At 33.6% G+C, this 26,682-nt stretch overlaps 1 protein-coding gene across 2 annotated transcripts in view; it reads left to right on the plus strand.

Moving 5' to 3' along the window:
• The first annotated feature begins 3,356 nt into the window (after positions 1-3,356).
• The window catches only part of LCA5 (LCA5, lebercilin), a 33,886-nt gene continuing 10,560 nt past the window's right edge, over positions 3,357-26,682 (plus strand). Inside the window, exons 1-3 of one of the 2 annotated variants that reach the window (XM_011364906.2) lie at positions 3,357-3,554; positions 16,858-17,236; positions 21,487-22,016. In XM_011364906.2, the coding sequence (XP_011363208.1) occupies positions 17,038-17,236; positions 21,487-22,016 (729 nt within the window). In that variant the 5' untranslated portion in view covers positions 3,357-3,554; positions 16,858-17,037. Of the gene's footprint in view, positions 3,555-9,671; positions 9,762-16,857; positions 17,237-21,486; positions 22,017-26,682 lie in introns of those variants that run through there. The other variant, XM_011364907.2, reaches the window with a different exon arrangement.

Below are 26,682 nucleotides of genomic sequence, written 5' to 3' on the forward strand. Positions count from 1 at the left end.
TCTTTACCTAGCATATTTATTATCAATTAAAAATTTAGTCTCCCATGGTTTATTTTCAGTTGAGAATAGGCAGTTGTCTACTAAGAAATTTGTATTGAAATTCTCTCTTTCAAATCTAAAAATATGAATACAAATAGAATTATGGTTTTCTGTAATGCTATCCTACTGCTTTGAAGATAGAATTTGATCTGTAGGTCAGTTTCCTTAGAGATGTAATTGTGGAGTAACAAAATCTGAAAATGTATTAAAAAGTTGCTTAAACCAACTTTTGGTTTAGTTCTTTTTAGGCAAAACAAAAGCAAAATCCTAGCACATTCAAATAAACTCCAAGACATTGAAAAACTATTAACGATTTACTTAACAATTATGAAAGAAAAATACTCGTAAACATCTCAATAGTTTTTACTCCACTAACAAAATAACTTGTAAGTTTCATCAAATGACCAAAAAAGATTTATCCTTTAAACAGAGTAATCAAAGGGTATCTATCAGCTTTCTATACTGAAAGGCAAACAATAACAATTAGACTATATTTGGTTTTTTTTAATTTTATTATTAATTTCAAGTATACGGTACATTGGTTACAAAATATAAACAAATACAAAAGACTGCATTTGTTTATATAAGAGCAGACCACTTTCTGTGTCTCCATTTTTGGTTTACACCCAATTCAAGTTTTCCTAAGCCATTAAATTTCTTTTAAATACCTAGCATATTAGGCTGTTTAAAAGTTATTATATGCTGACAACCTACTATTTACCTACAATTTATTATTAAATTTAATTTTTTTCTAGCAATATGGATACCAAAAAGTTAGATTTAAAATTTTTGAATTTTGTATTACCTATCATATATCTAGGTAAAGTATATAAAATTGTTACAGTGCTGTTCTTGTTTTTTTTCAGAATGGTATTAAATGGACATCTGCTAAGGATAGTTATTTATACTGGAGTGCTTTTCAAATATGATTATTTGTAATATATCCCTTTAAAATTATAGTTATTGTAATTTCTGGATTGTCTACAGTTAGAAAGTCTACTTATTACTTTGCCTATTAATTTTATAAATCATAACAAAATTTTCAAACTCTTTAGTTTCCCATGTGGAAAATGGGAATAATTTTATTGCTAAGCACTTCTAGGAAGATTTTAATATTATCTATACCATCACCGCATAGCATAAAACAAGGCAATCAAAGCCCTATAGAAACTAAACATTTAGTTAGCAATATAACATATCTGGAGATATAACATTAATGTAATCCCAGGAATATTAAAAATAATACTCCAAAGTGCTTGATAATTATTAGTATAATTCTTTCATAAATATAATCTTTAAAAACAAGAAGGCTAATTCCTGTTAAATGTAATTTCAGATGACAGAAATATAAAAATGTAGTTTGTTGGCTGTTTTTTCTTCCTGAAAAGCCAAATCCTATGTAGTATATCATGAAATGAAATGGCAAATGCTATCTTAGAAAATTCTAATCCTGTCAAAATGATTATATCCAAACCATGTAAAAGCATTTAAAACTTGAAATTATTCTCATATTTTGGAATAACATTTTTAAAATAGTTCAATAAACTGGTTTTTACTTCTGTAGGTTTATATAATTTTTTGGTCTTTATTCAAGGTCAAATGAATTGATAGTGGCTGTTTTTCCAAATATGATGAAGTGAATAAAAAAAAATGCACATTTAAAAGATCTTGAAAATGTATTACATACAATTAGACAACCTTTTAAACACTTTCTTGCTTTACAGCAACTCTGTTAAGCTGTAGGTGAAATACATTAAAGGCATTCAATTTGAAACCTGGAATTGAGCAGAGGTAGGCTTGAATGTTGGCCCTTTAGTATATTGTAAATTCTTTAGCCTCTGAATCTCTTTCCTCAGGTGTAATGATGAGTAACAATACCTGTCTAGAATGAGTAAAAATAGAATAAGATTATACTGCCTAGCGTATTCTGAGTGCTGAATAAAATATAGTTTCATTCTCAGCTGTCCTTGAAGGTTAACCCCCATTTGACTCTGGGGATAGACGTTTTTTCACCTAAATATAGCATGTTTCTTGACTCTTTTTAAAAACTATTTAAAAGTAATCCACCAGTGAGTTTATTAAACTACACAGTACTAACTCTGAGTCAATAACTAGTGAGTTATTTTAATTAAGGGAATTAGCAGATTTAAACAAACCGATGAAAAGTTATTTCAGTGCAATTTTAGGAATTACTCATGTTAATTTGTCACCAACAGGTGATCGCTATCTTTTACCGATAGTTAAATCTTGCATACAGAAAATTACGTTTAATTGCAGTGTTGTTCAGGTGGGTTAGTCTGTAACTGGAAGTAAAATATATTGACAGGATAAAATGAAAGCTTTGAAAGAGTGCAAAGTTCGGAAAACAAGGTCAAGCAAGAAACTGAATTACCGTAATTCACGGTCAGAAGATTGATTAGAAAATATTTGCCTTCAAGAATTGGATTTTCTGCAGCATGGAGGTAAATCCCGGTTCTCGAGAAATTAACAATGGCGAGAATGGCGCAGTGCGGCGTTAAGCCATTTTGATGATCAGAAGGCTCAGAAGGCTTAAAATAACCTTCACTTTTTTTTTTTTTATCTTCTCTGCCTCCTGCAATTAATGCCGTGTAATGCACTGTCAGTTTTTTTTAAAGGGGAAAATATTTCATACAACAGCTCTCGATATGTTAATGCACCACAGACATTTCCTTTTAAAATTCTGTGTGCAAATGTTTCAAATGTCATTCTACTCCAAATTTGTTCCGAAACCTAAAATCACTTTCAGGCCCAATCCTCAGTTCGTGACTGACGAAGGCCGGGGTCTCGAGGCGGGAGCATTAGTATACTAATTCCACATCTTGAAATTCAGCAATTTCGGGGCTAAGAACGAAAAGTAGCTAGCTTCGTATTTCTTTATTTTTTCTAATTTAAAATTTATTACCAAAAGAGATTCGAGACAATTTTTAACGTGTTCAATTACTCAGTTGCCAATTTCTGTAATTCACGAGCCCCCCTTTCCCCTCCGTGCGCTCGTCCTCCTCCTCCCACCACCCGAGGCCCAGGACCACCTGCGATCTCGCTTCACTCTGCAGTTTAAATGGCCGGGCGAGCCTCCCTGAGTTTCGGCGATAAAGACTTCCCTACTCTTGGTCGCCGCTACAGCTGGAGCGGTCAACCAATGGCTGCCTTCTCCTGTACTCATAGTCCCGCCTTCTAATCCCACCGAAACCAATAGAAAGGGCCATCTGGCGGCAGAAGCCAATGGGAAATCGGGACGGGCATCATTGGCTGCGGCGGTCTCGCAGTGGAGTCTGGGCCTCCGCCTTCGTTACCCTGGAGCCGAGGTCGCCGCGCAGCTGCCACCCTGGAGCTGCAGTCCCCGCCCCTACCCCAGGGCAGTGTTCAAACTTCCCGCATCCCGGCGACCACGGCGCCCGCCCCGCAGCCTGCACAGCTTCCGCAGGAGCCAGGCACCTACGGTTTAGAGGCCAGACGCGGACGCCCCGGCCGGGAGATTAGTACACGGAGAGAAGGCAAGGAGGCGGGACGCCGCGTCGGCTCTGAGGAGGAGCCGGGCGGGTTGAGGGTGGGTGTAGAGACTGGGGAGTTGGGGGCGGGGGTACGAGGTATGACGGACTGGAAGTGGTGGAGTTGGCGTTGCGGCGTTGGTGGATGGGGGTGGGCGTGCGAGTAGAGTTGTGGAAGCAGAGTGCGGAGAGTGAAAGGATTAAGAATGGGAGAGGATTTGGGGACGCGAGGAGAAAGAAGGAAGTCCTGGGGAAGTAAGAGCCTGCAGCTAGGAGAGGGCGGGAGGAGGGAAGGTTGACCATCAGGTGCTGGACTGGGAAGTTAGGAGGAGTTAGAGAAGGGTCGGTTATTAGGATCTGGAAGAGACGGAAGGGAGCTCGTTGCAGAAGGATCTAAAGAAGGGCTTAGGCTTTATTAGAAAACCCTAGAGGCCTGTGGAGACTGAAGATGGGAAAGCGGGGACGGCCAAGGAAGAGAAGGAGGCTCTGAGGATAGCTCAGGGACAATAAATAGGTTAAGACTGGTTAGAGTGGAAAGACTGTTAGGAGTGGACAGGAACTTTTTACACAGCTCTCAGGGATGAGAGGAGGAAAGAGTTGGCAAAAAAAATGTGCCTTGGCGTAGATGAATTGGAGTGGGTGCTTAGATCCTTGGTGTTTTATTTGGGAAGACCAAGTGACAGTGTTTAACAGTGGTGAAGAGCACAGTTCACCTGTGTTTAAATCCCTCTTACTCACTTTTTAGTATTGGACAAATTACTAACATCAATAAGTAAATTACTGGCTCGTAACCAACTACTAGCGTCATTCTTTTTTTCCATTTGGGAATGGGAATAGTTGATATTGTGGGGATTGTTTTGAGATGTTCATACCTATACTTTGGTAAAAGGGATAAAAAAAATTGGATGGTTTTGTTCAAGTGGATATGTTATTGGGATTTGGTTTGTGTAATCTATTTGATTGGCTGCATTGGAATGCATTTTCCTTAAACCTTTTTTTGTCTTAGACCCTCCCTTTAAAGGGCTGAAGAAAGTTTGACTCTCTTCCTTAGGAAAATACGGTTGGGCACATACATGTTTATGGCCATCCTTTATCTTCAGGTTAAGAACTTGGATTAGATATCTCTTCGGGATTAAAAGTCATCATTTAAATGAATTTTTGTTTTGCGAGAAGGAGCTTACATGCATTTAAACAACAGTAAAACTGAAAAAATGGCACAGTTCTAAAGATTTATTTTCTATTTTCTTCTTTCTTTACCATGGTTATTTTAATCTATATTTTTTCAAGTTGTAGTTCACGTTTGAATTTTATATTACTATTATTCTACATGTTTCACTTTGGTTTGTCGCATGTTGACTCGTATGTTTATCCAAATACATAATAGGAAATAATAGTTCGTTTCTCAGCAAAGTGTTATTTCAAATATCAAAAAGTAAGTGGTGACTTTGGAAAAGAGATTTCTTCTTTTGTCAGAGACACGTCTCTTCTGTTAAACAATCACACAACTGTAATTCTGTAAGACACAGTAAAAGTCCATTGTGATAAAGATGCTAGCCCCTCTCCTCATTCTTCTTTCTCCTGCCCATCATTATTCATCTACTTTGTGGAATCCTCCTCCTCTGCCTGCCATTTAATTATTGTGTTTTCTCATAATTCAGTTTAATGCCTTCTCTTTACTCTGTGTTCTTTTCTTGGCTGAGTTCACCCCCAGGCTTTTGGTAGTTTTGGCTTCCACCATATATATTTTACTAATGCACCCTTTTTTTTTTTTTTTTTAAATCTCTGTCTGAAACTCTTGAGTTAGCTCCAAATTTGTATAGCTGATTTTTGTAATTCCACATAAATTTGCTACAGGCATCCTAAACTCAATTTGCCTGATATTGACCCATCACCACCAAGGCTATCCTATTGAATGATAGGTACCATATTCACCCAACTTGGCAAGCCCCAAACTTTGGAACTCATTTAGGTTCTTCTCTCATATGCCACATTTAATCCATCACCAAATCCAGTTTATATTACTTGATAAACATTTCTGATTGATTCTGACCTGTATATCTCTAGTTACCCTACTTTAGTTCAAACCACTGTTATTTATTTGCCACTTGATTTAAAGATCAGCTGGTCATCTTCTTTCAGACTTTTTGCCCTCCAATTATTGGGTTGGAAATGGATCTTTGTAAATGTCCTATCTGATCATTTTATTTCTACTGAAGATTCTTTGTTTCCAGCCAACTTCTCAATATGACATAAAGATCCTTCTTGTAATGGTTTCTTCCATTTAATCCCACCTGACTTATTATTACTTTATCACTACCCACCACCTCAAGCCAATGCAGTCATTCTAAATTATCATTGTCCACCATATACATAATTAAAGATTTTTTCAATTGCCATGCAAGAAAATACAGATGAAATTAATTTTAATATTTTATTTTACCCAAGATATCTAAAATGGTATTTCAACATATAATGAATATTTAAAAAATATATTATTTTAGAGATTTCATGTTCATTTTTATGTACTACATTTTTAAAATCCATGTGTATTTTACACTTACAGCATATCTCAATTCTGACTAGCTATATTTCAGGTGCTCAGTAGCCACTGCATTGAATAGCACAGTTGTAAACTATTTGCAGTTTAGTGATAATGCCACATTTATCTCATGCTTTTACTTATGCACAGCTTCCTCTTACTGAAATAGGGTCTTCACTCACTAACTCTCTTCTTTTACTAACCTCATCTACCACCCCTCCCCGCCAAAATACAAACACACAACCCAGATTATATTTGTGCTTAACCTCTGCTAATACCTAAAGACTCAATTTAGGCATTATTGCCTCTAGAAACCTTTCCAAACTCCTGTCTTTCCTCTAATCTTAGTTTCAAGTTTACTTAGCCTCCTTTATTTCCTTTTATCATTAGTACTTGTGTTATCCTTCTCTTCTTGGCTTGGAGTTTCTTAATAGTAAGGGATCACTTGTGTCTTGCTTATTTTTTTATCTTCAGCTTCATCTATTGTTCAGTGCCTAGCACTTAGTAGGTGTTCAGTAAATTCCTTATGAATAAATAAATAGTCTGTGATATTTTCATTTGGGAATATGTACTGTAGTTAAGATGCTTTAATTTGACTCATTGTTTCTAAATGCTGTTGAAGAGAAGCTGATTATACCTTAAATTTTAGTCTAGCGTTTACTGTACTCTGATCTAGAGTCCAGGAAACCATACTTGAAGTCTAAACATAGTTTGATTTTTAAACAAGAGTAAGTAACTGTGTAAATCAATGTAAGATAAGGAAATTCTTAGGACCATCCTGGAACATATAAATAGAGAAGTGGAAAACCTTGGTTTTGTTTCTAATTCTTTTTTCTTTTGTACGAAGCAGTTGCAGTTTTTTTGTACGAAACAATGTTGTTTTTACCTTTATCTCATCTTCAGTTATTTATTTTTCTGAGAAGAGTGATCTACTTATTCCTTTCTCTCTTATTTTATGTTTATTTAACTCATCTAGGTGCCTGTTGTGTGAACTCTTACAGGCAGCAGAGCTAACCAGCTAGCAGTGTTTTATACAAAGAAGCTGAACACAGAGAAATAAGTAGAAATTAACAGTTCTTTGATTTGATACATTTTTTTACCCTTGAAACTAAGAACTTTTCTAAAAGTGACACAAATCAGATGATCATTATGATATTCCATATACAGTGGACTATAGCTTAGATTTACTTTCTGATTCACTGGAAACTGGATATAAAGGAGGCATTTTGGTACTGAAGGAGCTTGCGGCAATCTTTTTTCTGATGCATTATGTGTGACCTATGCTATTGTATTTTTTTTTTTTTAGAAAGAAAGTTTGTTTTTGGATGAAAAATGACAAGCATGAGATTTGATAAGTTTTCTAGCATTGCCATAAGAGCACTCCTGGCCATTTTTAGAAAATAAACAATTCTTAGGAATTGAAATTGGGCAAGACTTATAGTTTTTATTTTTTGCTTTTATCATGTTACCCCTGTATAGATAAAGGAAACAGATGAACAACTCAACTAATTCATTCTTGGTCACACAGAATTAAATTAACTGGAGAACTATTTGTGATTAGTTTATATTAGTTTATATTAATCAAGTAGAAATTACTGTTGTAACTACAGGTGAAATTTATTTTGTCTGAAGCCCTATTAGCTCATCTCAGTTATTTATAGTTAAGACAGTGAGAATATTCCAACTTTATGATGCTCATGGCTCTAAGTAAAATTTTTTGATTTGCTAACATTTATCTTAGGAATTTTAGAGATTTAAGTAAGTCTTGTGCAGTTAAAGAGGGAAGATTTAACATTTCCTTTAAACCAGAAAGGCAAATTTTATAGAACAAAAAAAATTAATATTTTATTTGGAATAGCATTACAGAATAATAATTTATTTTTCCAAAATTAATAAATGGTGTTGTGGTTACTGTGGTAAACTAGACAGAAAAGATTTCTGTTCTCATAGGTCTTACATTTAGTAGAAGACAGTAAGTGTAAGTTTATTTCAATAGTAACAAGGTCTGTGAAGGAAATAGAACACTAACACTGGGCTCACTTTTATAGAATTGCCAGGTGAGCCGTCTTTGAGAAGGTGGCATTTGTGTTAAGAACGGGATGAAAAGAAGGGGACTCATCTTTGTGAAGTCCTACGGAAAGAGCCTTCTAGGTAAAGAATGCAGCAAGTGCAAAGTCTGATTTGGCAACAAGCTTGGTATGTTGTTGGCACAAAGAAGGCCACTTAGGCTATAAAAGTAGATGAGGGGACAAATTACATGAAATAAGGATGAAGAAGTAGGTAGAAGGCCTTGATCTTGCAGGAGTTTTCAGATGTGGCTAAGGAATATGAAGGCTATGGAAAGCCATTGATGGGTATTAAGCAGGAGAGCAATGCCAATTTTGTCAAGTAGCTTTCTCTGGGGAATTAAGGATGTGTCAGGAGGCTTTTGCAGGAGTTCTAGTGAGAAAAAGATCATGGTTTGGGCTAGGGCAGTAGCAGTGGGTATGTAATATATTTTGGAGATCAAACCATCTGATTTTACAGATAGTTTGGATGTGGGATGTGAGCTTAAGAAATAATCTAGAATAATTCTTAGATTTGCAACATGAGTAATTTAGCAGAGGGAGGTGCTGTTTAATGAGATCAGAAAAATAAGAAAGAGTGGGAGTAAAAAGGAGATGGATCATGATTTTGGTTTTGGACATGTAAGTTTGAAATGATTTTTAGATACCCATATGGAATCGTCAGATAGGAAGCTGGATATATGAATCTGGAAGTCCGGGCAAAAGAAGTCTAGCTGACATCACCTAAGGAAAGAGTGTAGATAAAAGAGGGCCAATATGAGGTACTTTGTGTATTCCAACATTTAGAGATCAGGAAGAGGATTCAACAAAGGATACTGAGAAGAGACAGTCAGTGAGGTAGTAAGGAGACCAGGAAAGCAGATGGCCGTAGAAGCTAAGTAAGAAAAGAATGTTTTAGGAAGGAAGGAATGGTTAGTTTTGTCAAAAGCTGCTGAAAGGTCAGGGACAAATAAAACCTAGTCATGATAAAAGTCATTTTCTATTTTAACGAAAGGTATTTCAGTGGAATGGTGGGGATGAAAACCTGACTAGTGTGGATTCAGAAGAAAATGGTTGGAGAAGAAGAGATAATATTCTAGATTATAGATTATTCTTCAAAAAAGTTTTATTGGAAAATTGGAGTAGAGGAATTGTGTTGTAAATGCAATAGGACATAGAATCAAGCAACAACTGTACTAAAGCCTCTTTGTTGATAAGAATGATCCTATAGAGAGGTCACAATTGCAGGAACACAGTCCCTTGAGATGGAGAGAAGGCATGGGAAAGAAGACAGGTGAAAGGTTTAGCTCTAAAAAGGAGCAGAAATGCTTCTTCAGTTTTAGCAGGGGGAGAGCAACAGTATGTGATAAATGCAAATGGAGGTAGCTTCAGAGATGAAGTAGTTTTCACCTGATTGTTGATATCAAAATATCAACAATAGATAACAAGAGTTAGAAAACTTGTAGTCCGTTTCAGATTGTACTAACTTTAGCTCTGTGATCTTTGATAAATTGTGATATTGGTTAAGTTACTTTGCTTTTCTGAGCCCTAGTTTCCCTAATCTATGCGAAGAGAGGATTGATTCCCCCAGGGTCCTTCCAGTGTAAATTATTATGCAATCTCATTAAGGTATAGTACTTTGTTTTTATTTGTTTATACTTTATAAGAAAAATAGTTATCAGTTGTCATTCTAATAGTTGCCTTACCTCATCTTGATCCATTTCTTCTTTTGTTCTTATATTTCATATTTTATGTCCTTTTTTTTTTTCCTTTTGTTTGCCTGTTAGCTTGTTTAAACTGTTTTTCTGACAGCTTTGTCAGCCCAGCAACAATGTTTTCTATAAGGACTAAGGACTAAGTTTTTTAAAGTGACTTTTCACAGGTGTCTAAATTTCTACTCTTTAGGAAGGCTTAGATCTTTGAGTTGCTGTATTTTCTAAGGAATACCTGTTTGTTGTCGTGAAGAATTGTAACAATACAGCATGATACAAGTATATGTAGGTTATTTATTTAATAAATAAGATGCCTTATTTATTTAATAGATCTTAAATAATCAGAAGTTTGGCAAAGATAAAATATTCTCTTGTGTTTTGGGGGCTATTCTTGAATTTGTTATCACTATTAAGGAAGTGTTCTCATGTAATTAGTAATATTTTTAGGGAATATATAAAGGATACATGCATGTAATTAGTAATATTTTTAGGGACTATATAAAGGATACATACATAATTTATTGTGATTGTATTTCTTGTTTCTCTTTGGTGGAGAAACCAGACCCTACCCTAAAACAACTCATAGTGTGTTCTTGCTCATCTTGATTTCCCCATTGTCTAAAATGGCATCTGTTATCAGTAATTTTGTTATCAGTAATTTGACCTAGTGGGTTCATGAATTGAATAGTATTTCATGGACTTTGGAAGAATAATTGCTTATATCAAGTTGTCTTAAAAGGGTACAAATAATATTTTAGGAATAATTGGCTTAAAAATAACATACTTGCTGTTAAAGATGTAGATCTGACCATAATAGTTTCTCTCTCCTTGGAAACATTAAAATAATATTAAATAAAAAAAGTAAACTTATAACATTGAAGGAATGATAAAGTACTCTCAGTAGATGAGTGATTACAATACATTTCTGAAAGAGACAAATAGTAATGATGGTTGAAACAGATTAGAACAGAGAGAAGACTGTGTCCTAAAATATTCAGGAGAGAACTGCAGCAAAGAGATTCTGATGTGTCCAACAGAATATCTATCAGAATCTCAGAGAATCTTGGGATTTAAAAAGTCAAAGAAAAAAAGATGATTGAAAAAAGGAAAGAAGAATAATTGAAAAACTATATAAAATGACATGGTTTTGCCTCCTTTCCTACCTAAATCCATGTACAGTGACAGTGTAATTAATACTTCCTGTTCTTCACTCCTTCCTCCTGTTCCCATCATACATACAGAGGTAATTTCTTCTGGAAATAAGAACAAAGACAAAACTAAAGAGAGTGGCTGTAGTGGACATTTGTTTCTGGAGATAATCCCTCTTCAAGCTTTTAGGGAGTCCCTGTATAATGGCTGATTCTCTGCTGTTCATCCTAAACTAGAGTGTACCTGTTAGCAAGCCCTACTCACATGTACATGGCTTCCTTTCATTCTTCCTTTTTCTTTCTTAAGTATTAATAGACAACCAAAAACTACCTTCAAAGATATAAAACCAGCAGTATATAAATAAAAAGCATAAGATAAACAGGAAAACTGTCACCATGTGAAATAGAGAGAATTCCTGGATCAAAAGAGACTTTAAAACAAACAGAATGTTTTGTGCTTTCAGAGAAATGAAAATATATTGCCTCAGTAAAACAAGAACAAAATAATTATTTTTAAAAAGCAGAACAAGAACAAGTTCTTGGAAATTTAAGATGTTTGCACAAATTAAAAAGAAAACTTGGTTGGTTTAGATTGAATAAATCTCTTTGAAAATAGAATAAAAAGACAAAGCAGCTCTATTGTTTGACCAGTAGAAGTTTCAAAAAGAGTAAACAGTCAGTTATCAAAAAAGTTACATAACGTTTCTGGTGCTTAAGATACAAGTTTCCAGAATAAAAAGGAAGAAGGAGTGATAGGGGCAGCACAATCAATGAAAAAATACCCACACCTGCACACATTATTGTGAAATTTCGGTGTAATAGGAGGGAAAATCTAAAAGTTCCTAGGGAGTAGAAAAAAAGATAACCCATAAAAGAATGAGAATCTAATGAGCATAACTAAAGTATATGCTCATTAGGCAGGGACTTTTTGTTCTCATTACTACTACATAGTGAGAGCTCAAAAAAAATGTGTAAAAGAATGACTATACTATATTACAAGCATCTCTCAGGGTTTAGAAGACATTGGAGCAGTGCAGTGTCTTCAAAGTTTTGGGAGAAAATGACTTAAAATTTGGAACCTATGAAAACTATCAGATATGAGGGCAAAATAAAAACATTCTCAGACATGCAAGGAAGGACTCAGAACATTTATCTCCTAACCCATATACTCTTAAGAAGGTGCTTGAAAATATGGGCTAGTAAAACGAAAACTAATAAAGACATGGTGTGGGCTACTAGAAATGGTCGATTAACACAGGAGTACAATAAAAGTAATTCGAGAATGACAGTGGTGCAACAGATCTAGAAAGTAATTGGTTTAAGTTAGAATAGAAAATCATTGTCCTCCAAGAAAAATGTCTTTAAGAGGAAGAATGGAATGGATTTTAGTTTTCAGATAGAATGATTTAAGAAGCTGGAGATATCAGTGATAAGAAGGATGTTTTTTCCTTTCAATTAGAAAAGAAGGACGATTAGGAATTCTAAGGAAAAAATCTTGCATAGCCGACATGTAGTTGCATGTTGTAACCATTTAAAATGAAGTGTGAATTAAATCCTCATCTTTCATAGCCTAAAATTGCTAATTCAAGAAATACGTAAGCATAAAAGTGTAAGTCATTAAAATAGTTGTCCTGGAGAGGAGAATTGGGATAATGGGGATAATGAGGAAGTGGATATTTGCTTTTCTTTTCTTTTTTTTTTTTTAGCTATATGTATATATTTGGAGAGCGGGAAGAATGCTGATGTGTAAGAGATGAGTGGCAGGTTATGTTATGTGGAATCTTATCCCTTGCCATGAAAAGTTAGGTGGCATCTCTGACTTAGATGGTTGAGCTACTCATGCTATGTGCATATAAATCAAATAATCCTCATATATACCATATAATCAACTTTTAATTATTGGAATTAAAACTGAAAGTCTTTGACAGAGAACGTTAATCAGAATTTACTGAGCATCTTGTAAATTTAAATTGTAAATATAATTGTTAATATTTACTGAGTACTTATTGTGTAGTAGTGATTGAATTCTCCCTTTTAATCACAACAATTCTCTAAGGAAGTTACTATTTTTCCCATTTTACAGTTGAGAAAATTGAAATTCAAATTCAGATTGAGAAGTTAGGTGACTTCTCCAGATTTACACAGCTAATAATAAGTGGTAGAGCCACTTAACTGCTCTAATTCATCATCCTTTTTTTTCTAGACAGTTTTTTAAATATGTAAATATTTTCTTTTATGACTGCAGGCTGATATTACATATTTTTTAAACATTAGTGCTTGTCCTTGGAAGTGCTGATTTCAGATCTAATAGCTAATTGACAGGCACTAATACACCAGGAAGTAAAATCTAAGTTCTAAGTCTGTTTGCTTAACTTTTTAGAAAATCTTATTTACTAAGGAAAATTTTTAACAAATGCAGAAGTAGAGATATTACCATCTCTGTCACTCCAGTCAACAAACTATTATCATAGCCAGTCATTTCTTTCATCTCTACCTTTACCTACTTCCCCTGGGTTGTTTTGGAGCAAACATCAGACATTATTTAATTTTATCCAGAAATATCTCAACATATATCTTGAAAAGATTAGGATTCCTTTTTCAAATAACCACAATATTATTACCTCACCTAAAGTGATTGTGATTCCTTAACATAATTATCTATTGTGTTTAAATTTTCTTGATTATCTTATAATGTTCTTTTTCATAATTTGTTTGCAACAGGATTGAAATAAAGTTCATGGATTATAATTGTTTGTTTTCCTTAAGACTTTCTTAATATATAGATACACCCCCATCTCTTTTTCTGCTTGCAGTTTATGTGTTAAAGAAACCAGTTTGTCTTAATAGAATTTGCCACAGTCTGGATTTTATTAATTGCTTTCATGTACATCTGTCTCCTGTATTTTCTGTAAATTGTCATTTACATTTTGGCTATTTGATCAGAATCAGATTTAATTTTTCTTATAGATGGAGCAGATTACTTTAGAGGTATTGTTGTGTCCTATCTAGAGGCACACAGTGTCTGCTTGTTTCTATTCTCTGGTGTTACTAGCCATTAGTGATCATTGTCTAGCTTCATTATTTCATTAGTGGCTACAAAATGGCAATATTCTAATTCTATCATTCTAATATTTCCCTTTTTATTTATTAGCTAGAATAATTCTGTAAAGAAATACTTCCCCTTAGTTACTATTTTATTATTTTGAGATATAGCTGGTAATAGTAGAGGCAAGATGCATGTTTGATTTTTTTCTCTTTATTATATCAATTTTAATGTGAATTAGTTGGATCCCTAGCATCTTCCAAAGGTGACAAATTAGTTTTTTAAAATGTCATATGGCCTTATGGATTTAAACATATGTGATGTGTTTTGATTCTTTGCCAATAACAGTTCTTATCAATAGTGAAACCATTGCATCTTTGGCTAATAGGAGCTCCTTCAAGTTGGTTCCTGAGCCCTTTTGACATCTATCTAGTGTCTGATAGTTTCCCTACTTTCTAGTGTAACCAAATTTCTAGATTCTTCATTTCATCTTGTATGATTCTTCCTCAGATATAGAATAAGATATTTTATGAGGAGCTCTAGTTTCTTTTAAAGGTAAATGGTATTTAGAAACTACATCTATGTGCTAGGAATGTTCATCGCAATTGGTTTGTTCTTTGGTTCTATGACTTTTCAGTGGACAGCTAGGAAGTAGTTTTTTGAAAAATATAAAATCCATCATAAATTCATACTTATACTCCTACTTCAGACTACAAAGTTTTAAAATTCATATTAGTTTATATTTGTTTCTTCACATGTTTACAAACAACTTTGCACTTATTTTTTTGTCAGGATATATCTCACTAGGGATATAAAGTCAAATCATTGTGTTTTAAAGTCTGAACTGGTTAATCTTTGTGGTTTTGCCACCAACTGTATCTGTAGTTAAAATGATTTGTTTCATTTCCTTTTGATTTACAGTAATTGAGTTTTAAAAATCTAATTTCTAAAAATTATAATTTCCAAAGTCTACAAAAATTAATAGACAAAGAAGTCTAGCTGTAGCTGTAATCCCTGCCCCTAAATTCTGTTTCCTCCCTTCCCCCACAGCTGTATTCTTCAATCAGCTAACCACCAGTACATGTGGCTTTTAAAATTTTAATTAAAATTCAATAAAATTAAATTAGTTCTTCGTCGCTTGCCACATTTCAAGTGTTCAATAGCTACATGTACCCAGCTACTTACTGTATTGGACAGCACAGATTATAGAACATTTCCATAAAATTATATGCATATATTTATAATTCTCTCTATTTGATAAATGGTAGTATACAATACATGCTTTTCTTCATCTTTTTCTTTATACGGTCCGAAGATCATTCGAGACTGCAGAGAGCATACAGAGATAGTCCTCATTCCTTTAATAGCTTCATAGTACCGTATTTATTATATAGATGTTTAGGTATATGTAGCCAGTTTTTATTGATGGTCATTTTGATTGTTGTAGTCCTTTACCACCACAGTAGTGCTGCAATGAATAATATTAGTGCTGTCTTGTATATGTCTTTTTTCATATATTACTAGAACTACTATATTTTTGACACTAATTTCATTAGCTTTTTGTTTCTTCTAAATATTAAAAAAATTAGTCTAATTATAAAAGTAATTCAATTTTATTAGAAAACAAAAATATATTAGAGATAAAATCACCTAAAATTCATGTTGCTCAGACAGACACTCAGACAGACACATATGTATTTTGGAGTATACATATTCCTTGCTTTGCAATTTTTTTTCAGTTCCTGAGTCTTCACACAGGAAGACTACTCCTTTCAATGAATATGTGTTGTTGATATCCTATTGTATACACCAGTTTGAATTTTTTCTTTGCCATAAGAGTATAAACATTTTCTTTGTTAACAGATGTTTTGTCAACATTTCTAACAGTTGCATGATATGCTGTATTGATTTTAACAGTAATTTTAATTATTCTACAATGGTTAGATAGTTAGGTTCCTTCCTTTTTGTTTTTTAATTGTACTGCATTAAACATTTGCACATAACTTTTACCCTATTTTAGATTATTTTCTTGATATCCAGGAATGGAATTACTGAATCAAAGGTTAAAAGCATAATTAAAGTTGTTCTTGCCAACTTTTTTTTCAAAAATTCTGTGTATCTTTTCTTGACAGCCATTCTGGTGGCATGGAGTGTTGTTTTGAAAAAATCTTTGATAATTTAATAAGTTTAAAAATGGTATCTAAGTTGAATATTTTTATGTGTTTATCATTTGTATTGCCTGCTATGGGTCTTCACATGTATTTTGTCCATTTAACTTTTGTCCTCCTGTTTTTCATATGGGGTAGTATGAAGTTTATATTTATGTGCTAAAGGTGGCAAGAATTTTTCTGTCATGTTGCAAATGTTTTTCATCAAGTGTTTTAATTTGATTATTTTTTACATACTTTAGTTTTACATTTTTATGTAGTCACTTTTGGATGTTTTCTTTGTTCTTATTAGCAGACTTGTTCTTTACTCACCTCTACCTCCCAAAAAAAGAAAATAACTGGTTATTTGATCATTACTCACCTATTAAAATCAACATTTGTATTTATTATAAATCTTAAGATTCAAGGGAGTCAAATTCAATTAATATTTATTCAGAAGCAATTATATGTCAGGTACTTTACATGTTCTCTATCTTGGCTATGACAATCTGTCTGTTCTCCAAATATGTAAATAACTGAAAATATAGATGAATTATAGTCTCATTTAAAAATAAGTAGTATATTATTTTGCTTCTAGTATCTTTCATTGTAATAAACTGTAGATCTCTATTTCAAGAAATATCATGAGTTTCCCTCCCTCTTCCTTAATTGTAGGGGGAAAAAGTATATCTTCTGGTTGCTAATGTGAATTGTGGACTACAGACACATAGAGAAACAAATTGCACAGACATGAATATTATCACCAGGATCTAAAGACTTCAGGCTTGTCATAGATTTTTCTGGAAAAAAAAGAATTCTGTGAAATTATGTGAATAGAGACTATTTTTGAAAACCATGGGGGAAAGAGAAAGAAGTCCAGATACTGACCAAGAAAGTAAGGCAGGCAAACACCATTACTGTTATTGTTCATCTGATTTTGGAACTACACCACAGTCTTCTGGCCGGTCATCGCTGGTCAATCCCTCTTCACCTACAAGTATTAAGGGAAAAAATTCTAAAAAACAAATTTCAGATAGCCAAGTGCATCACCAAGGTAAGCATTCTTTGAAAGAGCCCAGTAGACCTAGAAGATTGATTTCGAGTGCTTAAGGAAAGCTTGCATGAATGAAACTCTTCTATTAGTATGTATATTGTTATATGTAAATAGGCTGGTTTACATTCTCAAGGGGATATATTTTTATAAATTTATGTAAATTGCTTATGGCATTATTATCCTTTGTTATAGTCAGTTATAGTATAAACAGAAAAAAGAACCATAATTAAGGCTTCTCAGTTTGTTTTCCTCCTAAATAAATGCTTTAGGATTTGTGAGGTACTGTAAAGGCAAAACAAACAAACATCAAAACTTTTGTACCTTTCTTTGTCTTCATTTTTAAAAAGTAGTGAAAGCCTTCGATATAAAATGGTTAAGTGGCTTTTCTTTTTCTTTTTTTTTTATTTTTTAGATTCAGTGAAATTACTTCCCCTAGGTAACAGTGCTTACTGCCAAAGTTCAAATTAAACCTAGGAATATAATTTGGGACTTGAGACTACCAGTCTGTTTTCTATTAAACTGTGTTATAAATGGAAACAAGATTAATAATTAAAAATAATTTTCCTTATTACATGTCACTATTCTGGAACTAGGTATTAATACATATTTGACTAGATAATATTCTAGAAATCTCTTCTTCATCTTAATAAATCTCTGGTCAAGAAAACCCCGATGTACTACTTAGTAACAAAATATGTGTAAGTACAAGTACACCATGGAAAAATAGACTATGGTAAATGAGGTAATTACAGTATGTGTTAATACATGCAGCACAGTTAGCAGTAGCTTAGAATGGTGAGAGTTTAGATTGCAAGGCAGGGAATTGTAAAATTGGAATCTGAAAAGGAAAATGGGAGCCAGGTTATAAAACAATTTGAATCCAATACTGATAATATTGATTGTTTCTGTGGGAGAATAATTAGCCATTGAAAAGATTTAAACAGGAGTATAATCAAATTTACTTACATGAATTTTTACTTTGAAAAATAATATTTGTTTTAGGAAATCCATAAGAATATACGTTCCTTTGGAAAGCAACCTTTTTATGGACCCCTGATCTAGCTTCCCAGGGGTATCAGTACTGCTAACAGTTGGATCTCGCTCTTTCTTTTTTCTTTCTTTTCCTTTTTTTTTTTTTTGCAAATACAATGCTGCAGGTTTTTTGGTCTCTTCCTCCAGATCTGTCCCACTGTAGGCCTCTTGTTTTGATTTTGTGGTTGAGAGCATGATCTGATATTAAACTTTTGCTACATAATTAAGAACAAACAGACCTTAGGGTTGAACCTTGGAATATGCCTATTTATTCCCAAGAAATAATTTGCATACCTAGGGAATTACTGGAAGGAATACTTTAATTTTCACTCCTTCCCCAGAAGCAGTTTTGGAGGCTGCCCAATTAAGGAGTCAGAACTCCTTAAGCCTTATCTTATTTGAGAAGATATTGAGAAAAAGCTATGAAAAACAGTCCCAGCATCACCAGAAATGTTTCAGTTATTGTCTTCAATACTACTTGTACAGTTTTATGTTTTGCATTGTCTTCTGCAGTAAAATCGGTGGTAATTTATCTACCTTAGACCAAGTAACAGCACCAAACTGATACCTTTCCTTAAACACCAAGTTAATGTCCCTTGGTTTAAGTTGCAATCACCATTGTAGACTAAACTAAGAAAGGAACGAATGTAATTAAAACAGCATTGTGAACACTTGAATTTGCAGTTTGCATGTTTAATAGCATATTCTTCCTTTTTATTTTCATCATTTTATTTTTAAAAATGGTACTCTATCAGAAGTTACATGTATAAAGATAAAATTTAATAATAGTTTAGGTTATGCATGTTTAGGTTATGCATGTTTGTATATTACATATTCTATTTTTTTAGGTTATACATGATTGCATATTACATATTTCTTATTTTATCAGTAATATAAACATCTTGAGTTTTTGGTAGATACATAGTTTATATTTAATACATGTTTTTTAAATGAGCTGTATATTTAACTCCTAAAGAAAAAAAGCAATATTTTCTCACCATATTTTTGGTGATGACTTAAGGAACAAATGAAGAATGACATGCACAACAATCAAATTATCTTCCTTCTCTCTCCTATTAGCACTATGTTTCATTTTGATAGTTTTAAAAATGAAAAAAAGGTAGATGAAAGCTGGGAAATATTTTTCAGTTCAGGTTAGGTGTACTATTATTAATCAGTTTGTAGTTATATAAATAGAAGATGCTAAAAGTTAACATTCAGATTTTTAGGATATCAAAAAGCTGGTTGTGGAAGCCCTTTATGTCTGAATAGCTGAAGTAAAATATTAGGGGGAAAATTTATCCTGATTCTTATATAGGCTTTAATTTTTCAAATAAAACAAGTTTCTTTTTATAGGACATTTTGTTTGAGTAATGTAACTTTGTACATAAAAATCAGAGATTTGGAATTATTAACATTCATCTTTACATATGTATAATTATTTTATGTAAAGAGTTTCTGTCATTCTAAGAGCTCAGTATGTATTTTATATAGATACCAAAACACTGTTAACTCGGTATGTTGAGAAAGAAAATTGAAATGATGGACTCTCCAAATTAAAATTGGAGCATTGCTGCCCATTGGAAATATAATGCAGATCACAAATGCAAGCCACATGTGTAGTTTACATTATCTGGTAACCACATTAGGAAAAGAAACAGGCGAAATTCATTTTAATAATATATTTTATTTAGCCCACCATATCCAAAATATTTTTAAAATATAGGGAATATAAAACATCGTGTAGGGATATTCTGCATTCTTTTTTGTTTGTTTTTTGAAGTGTTTAAATTCCAGTGTTTATTTCACAGCTATGGCATAACTATTTGGACTACCCATACTTTAGATTTCTCAGTAGCCACATGAGGCTAGTGACTACTGTATTGGCTAGCCGTAGTTTCAGAGTTGCAAGTCAATATTCCCTCATTTATTTTATTATTGATGTTTTGAAGCATTTATAGAGCTGGAATCCTAAATCGGTATACATTCAAAACACCTTCTATATAATCTTTATAATCTTCCATCTTTTTAATGAGACTTTATAATGTTAAATTGTAAGTACTGTTTGTTATTCTTTGCTCATTTACATAATAGAATCAGGGTATTCATGGCTGGAGAGATGGTAAGGAAAGGTTGGGTTTTTCTAGTTATTTATTTATTTGTTTTTTACTCTGGAATACATTTCCTTCTTGAAAAAACTGCAGCCACCTTGGAGATTACAGTTTATTATTCTCTGTGGCAGACATCCAGAATCCTCTTCTAAAGGGCAGGCGTTCTTATATTGAGGCCTAAGTTTACTGAACTTTTAGTAAAAATTGCATTCTGAATTTTTGTGAAATGTTGACCTGATATGTACACTTTAAGGATTTCATATCCTTATATATTTTAGGATGTAGCATTTAGTTTTCATCTTGTTTTCAAATTATGTCAGATTTTTTTCGATATGACCATCACTAAACAGAATGCCCCTGAGAAAACATTTAGAATCACATCTGTACCAAAGTATTTTCCATTTTCAATCACTTATAAATGGGATTAACTTCTTATTACTGACAGAATGTTTGTGGGGAGCTTTGTTTTACATCAGACTTTATTTAATCTTCACAACAACCTAATTGTATAAGTGGCATTATCCTCATTCTGTATGTGAAGACAATAGACCTGCAAAGGTTTCGTTGAATGGCCCAAGGAGTTATTAAGTGGTAAATATGAGTCCCTGACCCAAATCTTCTCACTGTACAACATGTCATCTTGTTTCTGAAAATAAAGAGGTCTAATTAAACATGTATTTCCACATTTTAAATAATAATCCCAAATATTTTGTTACAAATAACTTGAATAATACAATGTTTTGTCCAGTGTTTAGTAGGCACCATGTTAATGCTGATGATGTCCATGTTTGAATTCTGATTTGCCATCTTACTATAAAGTTAAAAATTTTAAAGCCTGATACTGCCATCTCTTAAAGCAAGGTAAAATAATTTCCTATAAACTATTGGTATATCATATATTATTGACCTCTTTTAAAAATTCCAAACGTTTCTTAATAAAAACATTACATTAAGAGCTTTAATTAAAATCTGTTATTTAACAAAATATTGTAAAATTACATGTTAAGGAACAAAATAAGAATGTTGTGGATCCACTTGTATTAGGATTAAAAATAATACTACATTTGGTACAGCTTTCACTTTACATTATTACTGTTTCTTTTTTAGCCCCTAGGAAACCAAGTCCTAAGGGTCCACCAAACAGAAAGGGAGTCCGAGTGGGATTTCGCTCCCAGAGCCTCAATAGGGAGCCACCTCGGAAAGATATCGATCTTGTTACAAAACGAGTTCTTTCTGCAAGACTGCTAAAAATCAATGAATTGCAGAATGAAGTAACTGAACTCCAGGTCAAGTTAGCTGAGCTGCTAAAAGAAAATAAGGCTTTGAAAAGGCTTCAATACAGACAGGAGAAAGCCCTGAATAAGTTTGAAGATACAGAAAATGAAATCTCACAACTCATTGTTCGTCATAACAATGAGATTACAGCACTCAAAGAACGCTTAAGAAAATCTCAAGAGAAAGAACGGGCAACTGAGAAAAGGGTGAAAGATACAGAAGGTGAACTATTTAGGACAAAATTTTCCTTGCAGAAGCTGAAAAAGATCTCCGAAGCTAGACACCTTCCTGAACGAGATGATTTGGCAAAGAAACTGGTTGCAGCAGAGTTAAAATTAGATGACACCGAGAGAAGAATTAAGGTAAAATTCCTACACTTCTAATTGTGCTGTTTTGTTTTGTTTTTCATTGGATATTTAATATGTTCTATTAAGACTTCTTATTGCAGTTCAGGATTTACTTGGAAATGAGAACTTTTTTTAGTATATCTAAGAGATTAGGAAAAATTTGAGATTGTATATTTAAGAGCAGAGTGCAAAAAACTACATTAATGGGCCACGTGTTAATGGATGAATGTTTAGTTCCATGGATCATAGTCATTTTGGAGAAATATACTATTCGATTATCTGATCATTTCTCTAAATTGAAAATGAAACTATAATAGCTGTAGTGTTATAAAACTGACATTTTGGAGCCATTGTTTGAGAAATGCCACATGAATGATACTCTGTTGAACAATATTTCTTTGAACATTTGTGAAGACATCTTTTGAGGTAGGATGTACCCATAGTCCCCAAAATAAAAAGCGACATGAGAGGTCAGTAGAAGATTGTTGAGTTACTAGTCTAAAATACAGGAGATGTTTTTAAAATATTTTTTTTTCTTGAAAGAGAGAGGGAAAGAGAGCTACCTCATACCTGTTACACAGAGAACTTGTTATATAGATACCACCTGCTATATATATGTATCAAACAAAAGCCCTGAGTCAGGGCTTATTGTTGCTTAGAATTGACTGGTAGTTTGGAAAGCACAGGTAGGAGAAAAGTATGAGAATAATGCCTACTCCGAGAGCTTTCTGAGCAAGGAATAATTAGAACTATAAATTAGCTTTTTGCAATGTATTAATTAGGTGTTTTTAATACATGGTGTGTTTTTAATATATGGTTAAGAGTGTTTATCATAAATGGATGTTGGATTTTGTCAAATGCTTTTTCTTCATCTGTTGATATAATCATATGATTTTTAACCTTCATTTTGTTTATACGACATATCACCTTAATTGATTTGAGGATATTGAATCAACCTTGCATTCCAGGAATAAATCCCACTTGCTCTAGTTGTGTGATCTTTTTAATCTGTTGCTGAATTCGGTTTGTTAATATTCTGTTGAGGATTTTTGCATCTATGTTCATCAGAGACATTGGCATATACTTTTTTTTTTTTTTTTTTTGGTAGAGTCTTTTCTGGTTTTTGTATCAGGATACTGCTGGCCTCAGAAAATGAGGTTAGGAGCCTTCCCTCTTCAGTTTTTTGGAAGAGTTTGAGAGAGATGGATATTAATTTTTCTTTGAACGTTTGTTAAAATTCTTCTGTGAAGCTGTCTGATCTGGTACAGGGCTTTTGTTGGGAGTTTTTTGATTACTGGTTCTATTTCATTTGTAGTTATCTGTTCAGATTTTCTCTTTCCTTCTGATTCAGCTTTGGAAGATTGTATGGTTGTAGGAATTTATTTCTTCTAGGTTGTACAGTTTGTTGGCAGATAATTGTTTCTTATTATTTCCTTATAATCTTTTGTATTTCTGTGGTATCAGTTGTCACTTTCATTTCTGATTTTATTTTCTTGGGTCCTCTCTCTCCTGATGAGTCTGGCTAAAGACTTATCAAATGTGTTTATCTTTTGAAAGAATGAGCTTTTGGTTTCATTGACCTTGTCTATACTTTTTTCTTTCTTTTTTTTTTTTTATACTCTTTCATTTATCTTTACTCTGACTTTTATTATATTTTCCTTATACTCACTTTGGGTTGTTCATCATTTTCTAGTTTCTTTGTGTGTAAGGTTTGGTTATTCGAGATTTTTCTTGTTTCTTGAGGTAGGCTGTATTGCTGTGTATTTCCCTCTTAGAACTGCTTTGGCAGTATCCCCTAGATTTTAGGTCACTGTATTTTCATTTTCAATTGCCTTAACATATCTTTTGATTTCTTCTTTGATCTTTTTGTTATGTTAGCCCATTCATTTTTTATTAGGATGTTGCTTAGCTTCCATGAGTTCTTGTTTTTCAGTTTTCTTCTTATAATTGATTTCTAGTTTCAAATCATTGTGATTGGAGAACATGCTTGAGATGATTTCAATCTTCTTAAATATTGAGACTTGTTTTGTGGCCTAACGTGTGGTCTGTCCTGTAAAATGTTCCATGTGCACTTGAAAAGAATGTATATTTTGTTGCTTTTGGGTGAAATGTCCTAAAAATATCAATTAAGTCCAGATGGTTTAATGTGTCATTTAAGGCCACTGTTTCTTGGTGATTTTATGTCTGGATCTATCCATTGATATCAATGGTGTGTTAAAGTCCTCTACTATGATTATTTTTTCAAACTCCTTTTACATCTGGCAATGTCTGTTTTTTATACTTAAGTGCTCCTACGTTGGATGTGTAGATGTTTACTAGAGTTATAGCCTCTCGTGGATTGATCCCTTTATCATTATGAAATGCACTTCTTTGTCTCGCTATAGGCATTATAAGGTCTTTTTTGTCTAATATGAGTTTGCTACCTCAGCTTTTGTTTGGTTTTCATATGCGTGAAATATATATTTTCATTTCTTTACTTTCAGTCTGTGTGTGTCTTTCAATCTCAGGTAGGTCTCTTGTAGACAGCATATGTACAAGTCTTGTGTTTTTATATATTAAGCCAAATGTTGCTTTTTGATTGGAGCATTTAGTCCATTTACATTGAAAGAAATTTGTGATTGGTATGTATTTTTTGCCACTTTTAAAATGATTATCATCTAGTTGTTTTTGTATTCTCTGTTTCATTCTTAGTCACTTGCTCTATTCTCTTGTGTGCTGATGACTCTTTGTAGTGTCATGTTTTGATTCTGGTCTCTTTATTTCTTGCATATCTCTTGCAGATTTTCGATTTGTGGTTACCAGTTGCTTCATATATGCTAAGCTATGTTTATAGCAGTAAGTTTATGGTTACTTAAGTTTGAATACATTCTAAAATCACTACAGTTTTTACTCACCCTCTCCACATTTGTTTTTGCCATTACTTTTTACTTCTTTTGTGTGTATTAACTTATTGTTGTAATTACACATGATCTTCCTATGTTTGCCTTTTAACTTTTATACTAACTTTATAATTGGTTGACTTACTGCTTTTACTCTTAGCTTTTGTCAGTGAGAATTTTTTTCTTTCCTATATTTTGATTCATATTTTTGGTCTCTATTCTACTTAAGGAAATCCCTTTAACATATCTTGTAATACTGGTTTAGTGGTGGTGAGCTCCTTCAGCTTTTTCTTGTCTGAAAAACTCCTCGTCTCTCCTTCAATTCTAAATTATAGTTTTGTTGGTCTGAGTAATCTTGGTTGTGTTAATCCCTTCTGACCAGACTCATCAGGAAAGAGAGAGGACCCAAGAAAAATCTGCTGATAGTCTTATGGGACTCCCTTGTAGGTAACTAACTGCTTTTCTCTTGTTAACTTTTAATATTTTATCTCTGTCTTTAACCTTTGGCATTTTAATTATGATGTGTCTTAGTGTGCACCTCTTTGGGTTCATCTCGTTTGGGACTCTGCATTTACTGGACTTGTATGTCTATGTCCTTTACCAGGTTAGGAAAGTTTTCCATCACTTTTTCAAATACGTTTTCAATCCCTTGCGCGCGCGCTCTCTCTCTCTCTCTCTTCTCCTTCTGATACTCCTAGGATCCAAATGTTGGTACACTTAATGTTGTTTCAGAGATCCCTTAAACTATCCTCATTTTTTAAAATTCTTTAAATTCTTTTTTCTTTTTGCTGTTTCAATGGGATATTTTCCACTAACATGTCTTTCAGATTACTGATTTAATCTTCCACTTTAATCTACTGTCAATTTCCTCTAATATCAGTTCTTGTATTCTTCATTTCTGACTTTTTTTAATGGTTTTTATTTATTGAAGTTCTAAGTTCATCTATTCTTCTCCTAAATTTATTGAGCATCCTTATAACCAGTATTTTGAATTTTGTATCTGATAGATTGTGTCCATTTCATTTCTTTTTCTGTTTTTTTTCATTTAGGACATGTTTCTTTATCTCCTCATTTTGGCTGCCTCCCTGTGTGTTTGTTTGTTTGTATTAAGTAGATCTCTTATGTCTCCCAATCTTGGCTGAGTGGTCTTATGTAGAAGGTGTCCTCTGAGGCCCCATGTCACAGTCTCCACATTTACCTGAGCCAGGTGCTTCTAGGGTATTCTTTGTGTGAGTCGTGTGTGCCCTCCTGGTGTAGTTGAGCCTTGATTGCTGATGGCACGTCAGTGAATGCAATTGAATTTCAGGCTGACTTTCTGTGAGGTCTGGCTGTGACTACAGTGGACAATCTGTTGTGCAGGTTCTGACCGCATGTAGTTGGGAGTAACTTTAGTGGGGCTCTGGTACCAGCCAAGTCTGCCCTTTGAATGTGTCATTTATGGAGCTGGTTAAGTGGTGGTTTGCTGCGGTCTGAATCCAACCACCTTTTGTATTGGTTCTGGAGCTTTCTGGGAAGGGCTTCATTGCAGGCAAAGGTCAGCCACCATTTACGCCTGGCTTGGGGCCACCTGATGGGAGCTACAGAGTGATCTGTGTTTGGTTGCCACATGTACTGGGCTTGGAGGTGCTTGCAAGAGGCTGTGTTGTGAACCAAGGCTGGCTGCTGCTTGTGCTGGGTTGGGATCCATTGGTGGGCATCACTGTGATCTGAATTCAGCTGCTATTTTTGCTGGGCTTTTGGCTGCTCAGTTGAAGCTATGTTCCAGGTCAACACTGAATACAGCTTATGTCAGACCTGGAGCC

Source organism: Pteropus vampyrus, unplaced genomic scaffold, assembly GCF_000151845.1.
Source record: "Pteropus vampyrus isolate Shadow unplaced genomic scaffold, Pvam_2.0 Scaffold102, whole genome shotgun sequence".
NCBI lineage: Eukaryota > Metazoa > Chordata > Mammalia > Chiroptera > Pteropodidae > Pteropus > Pteropus vampyrus.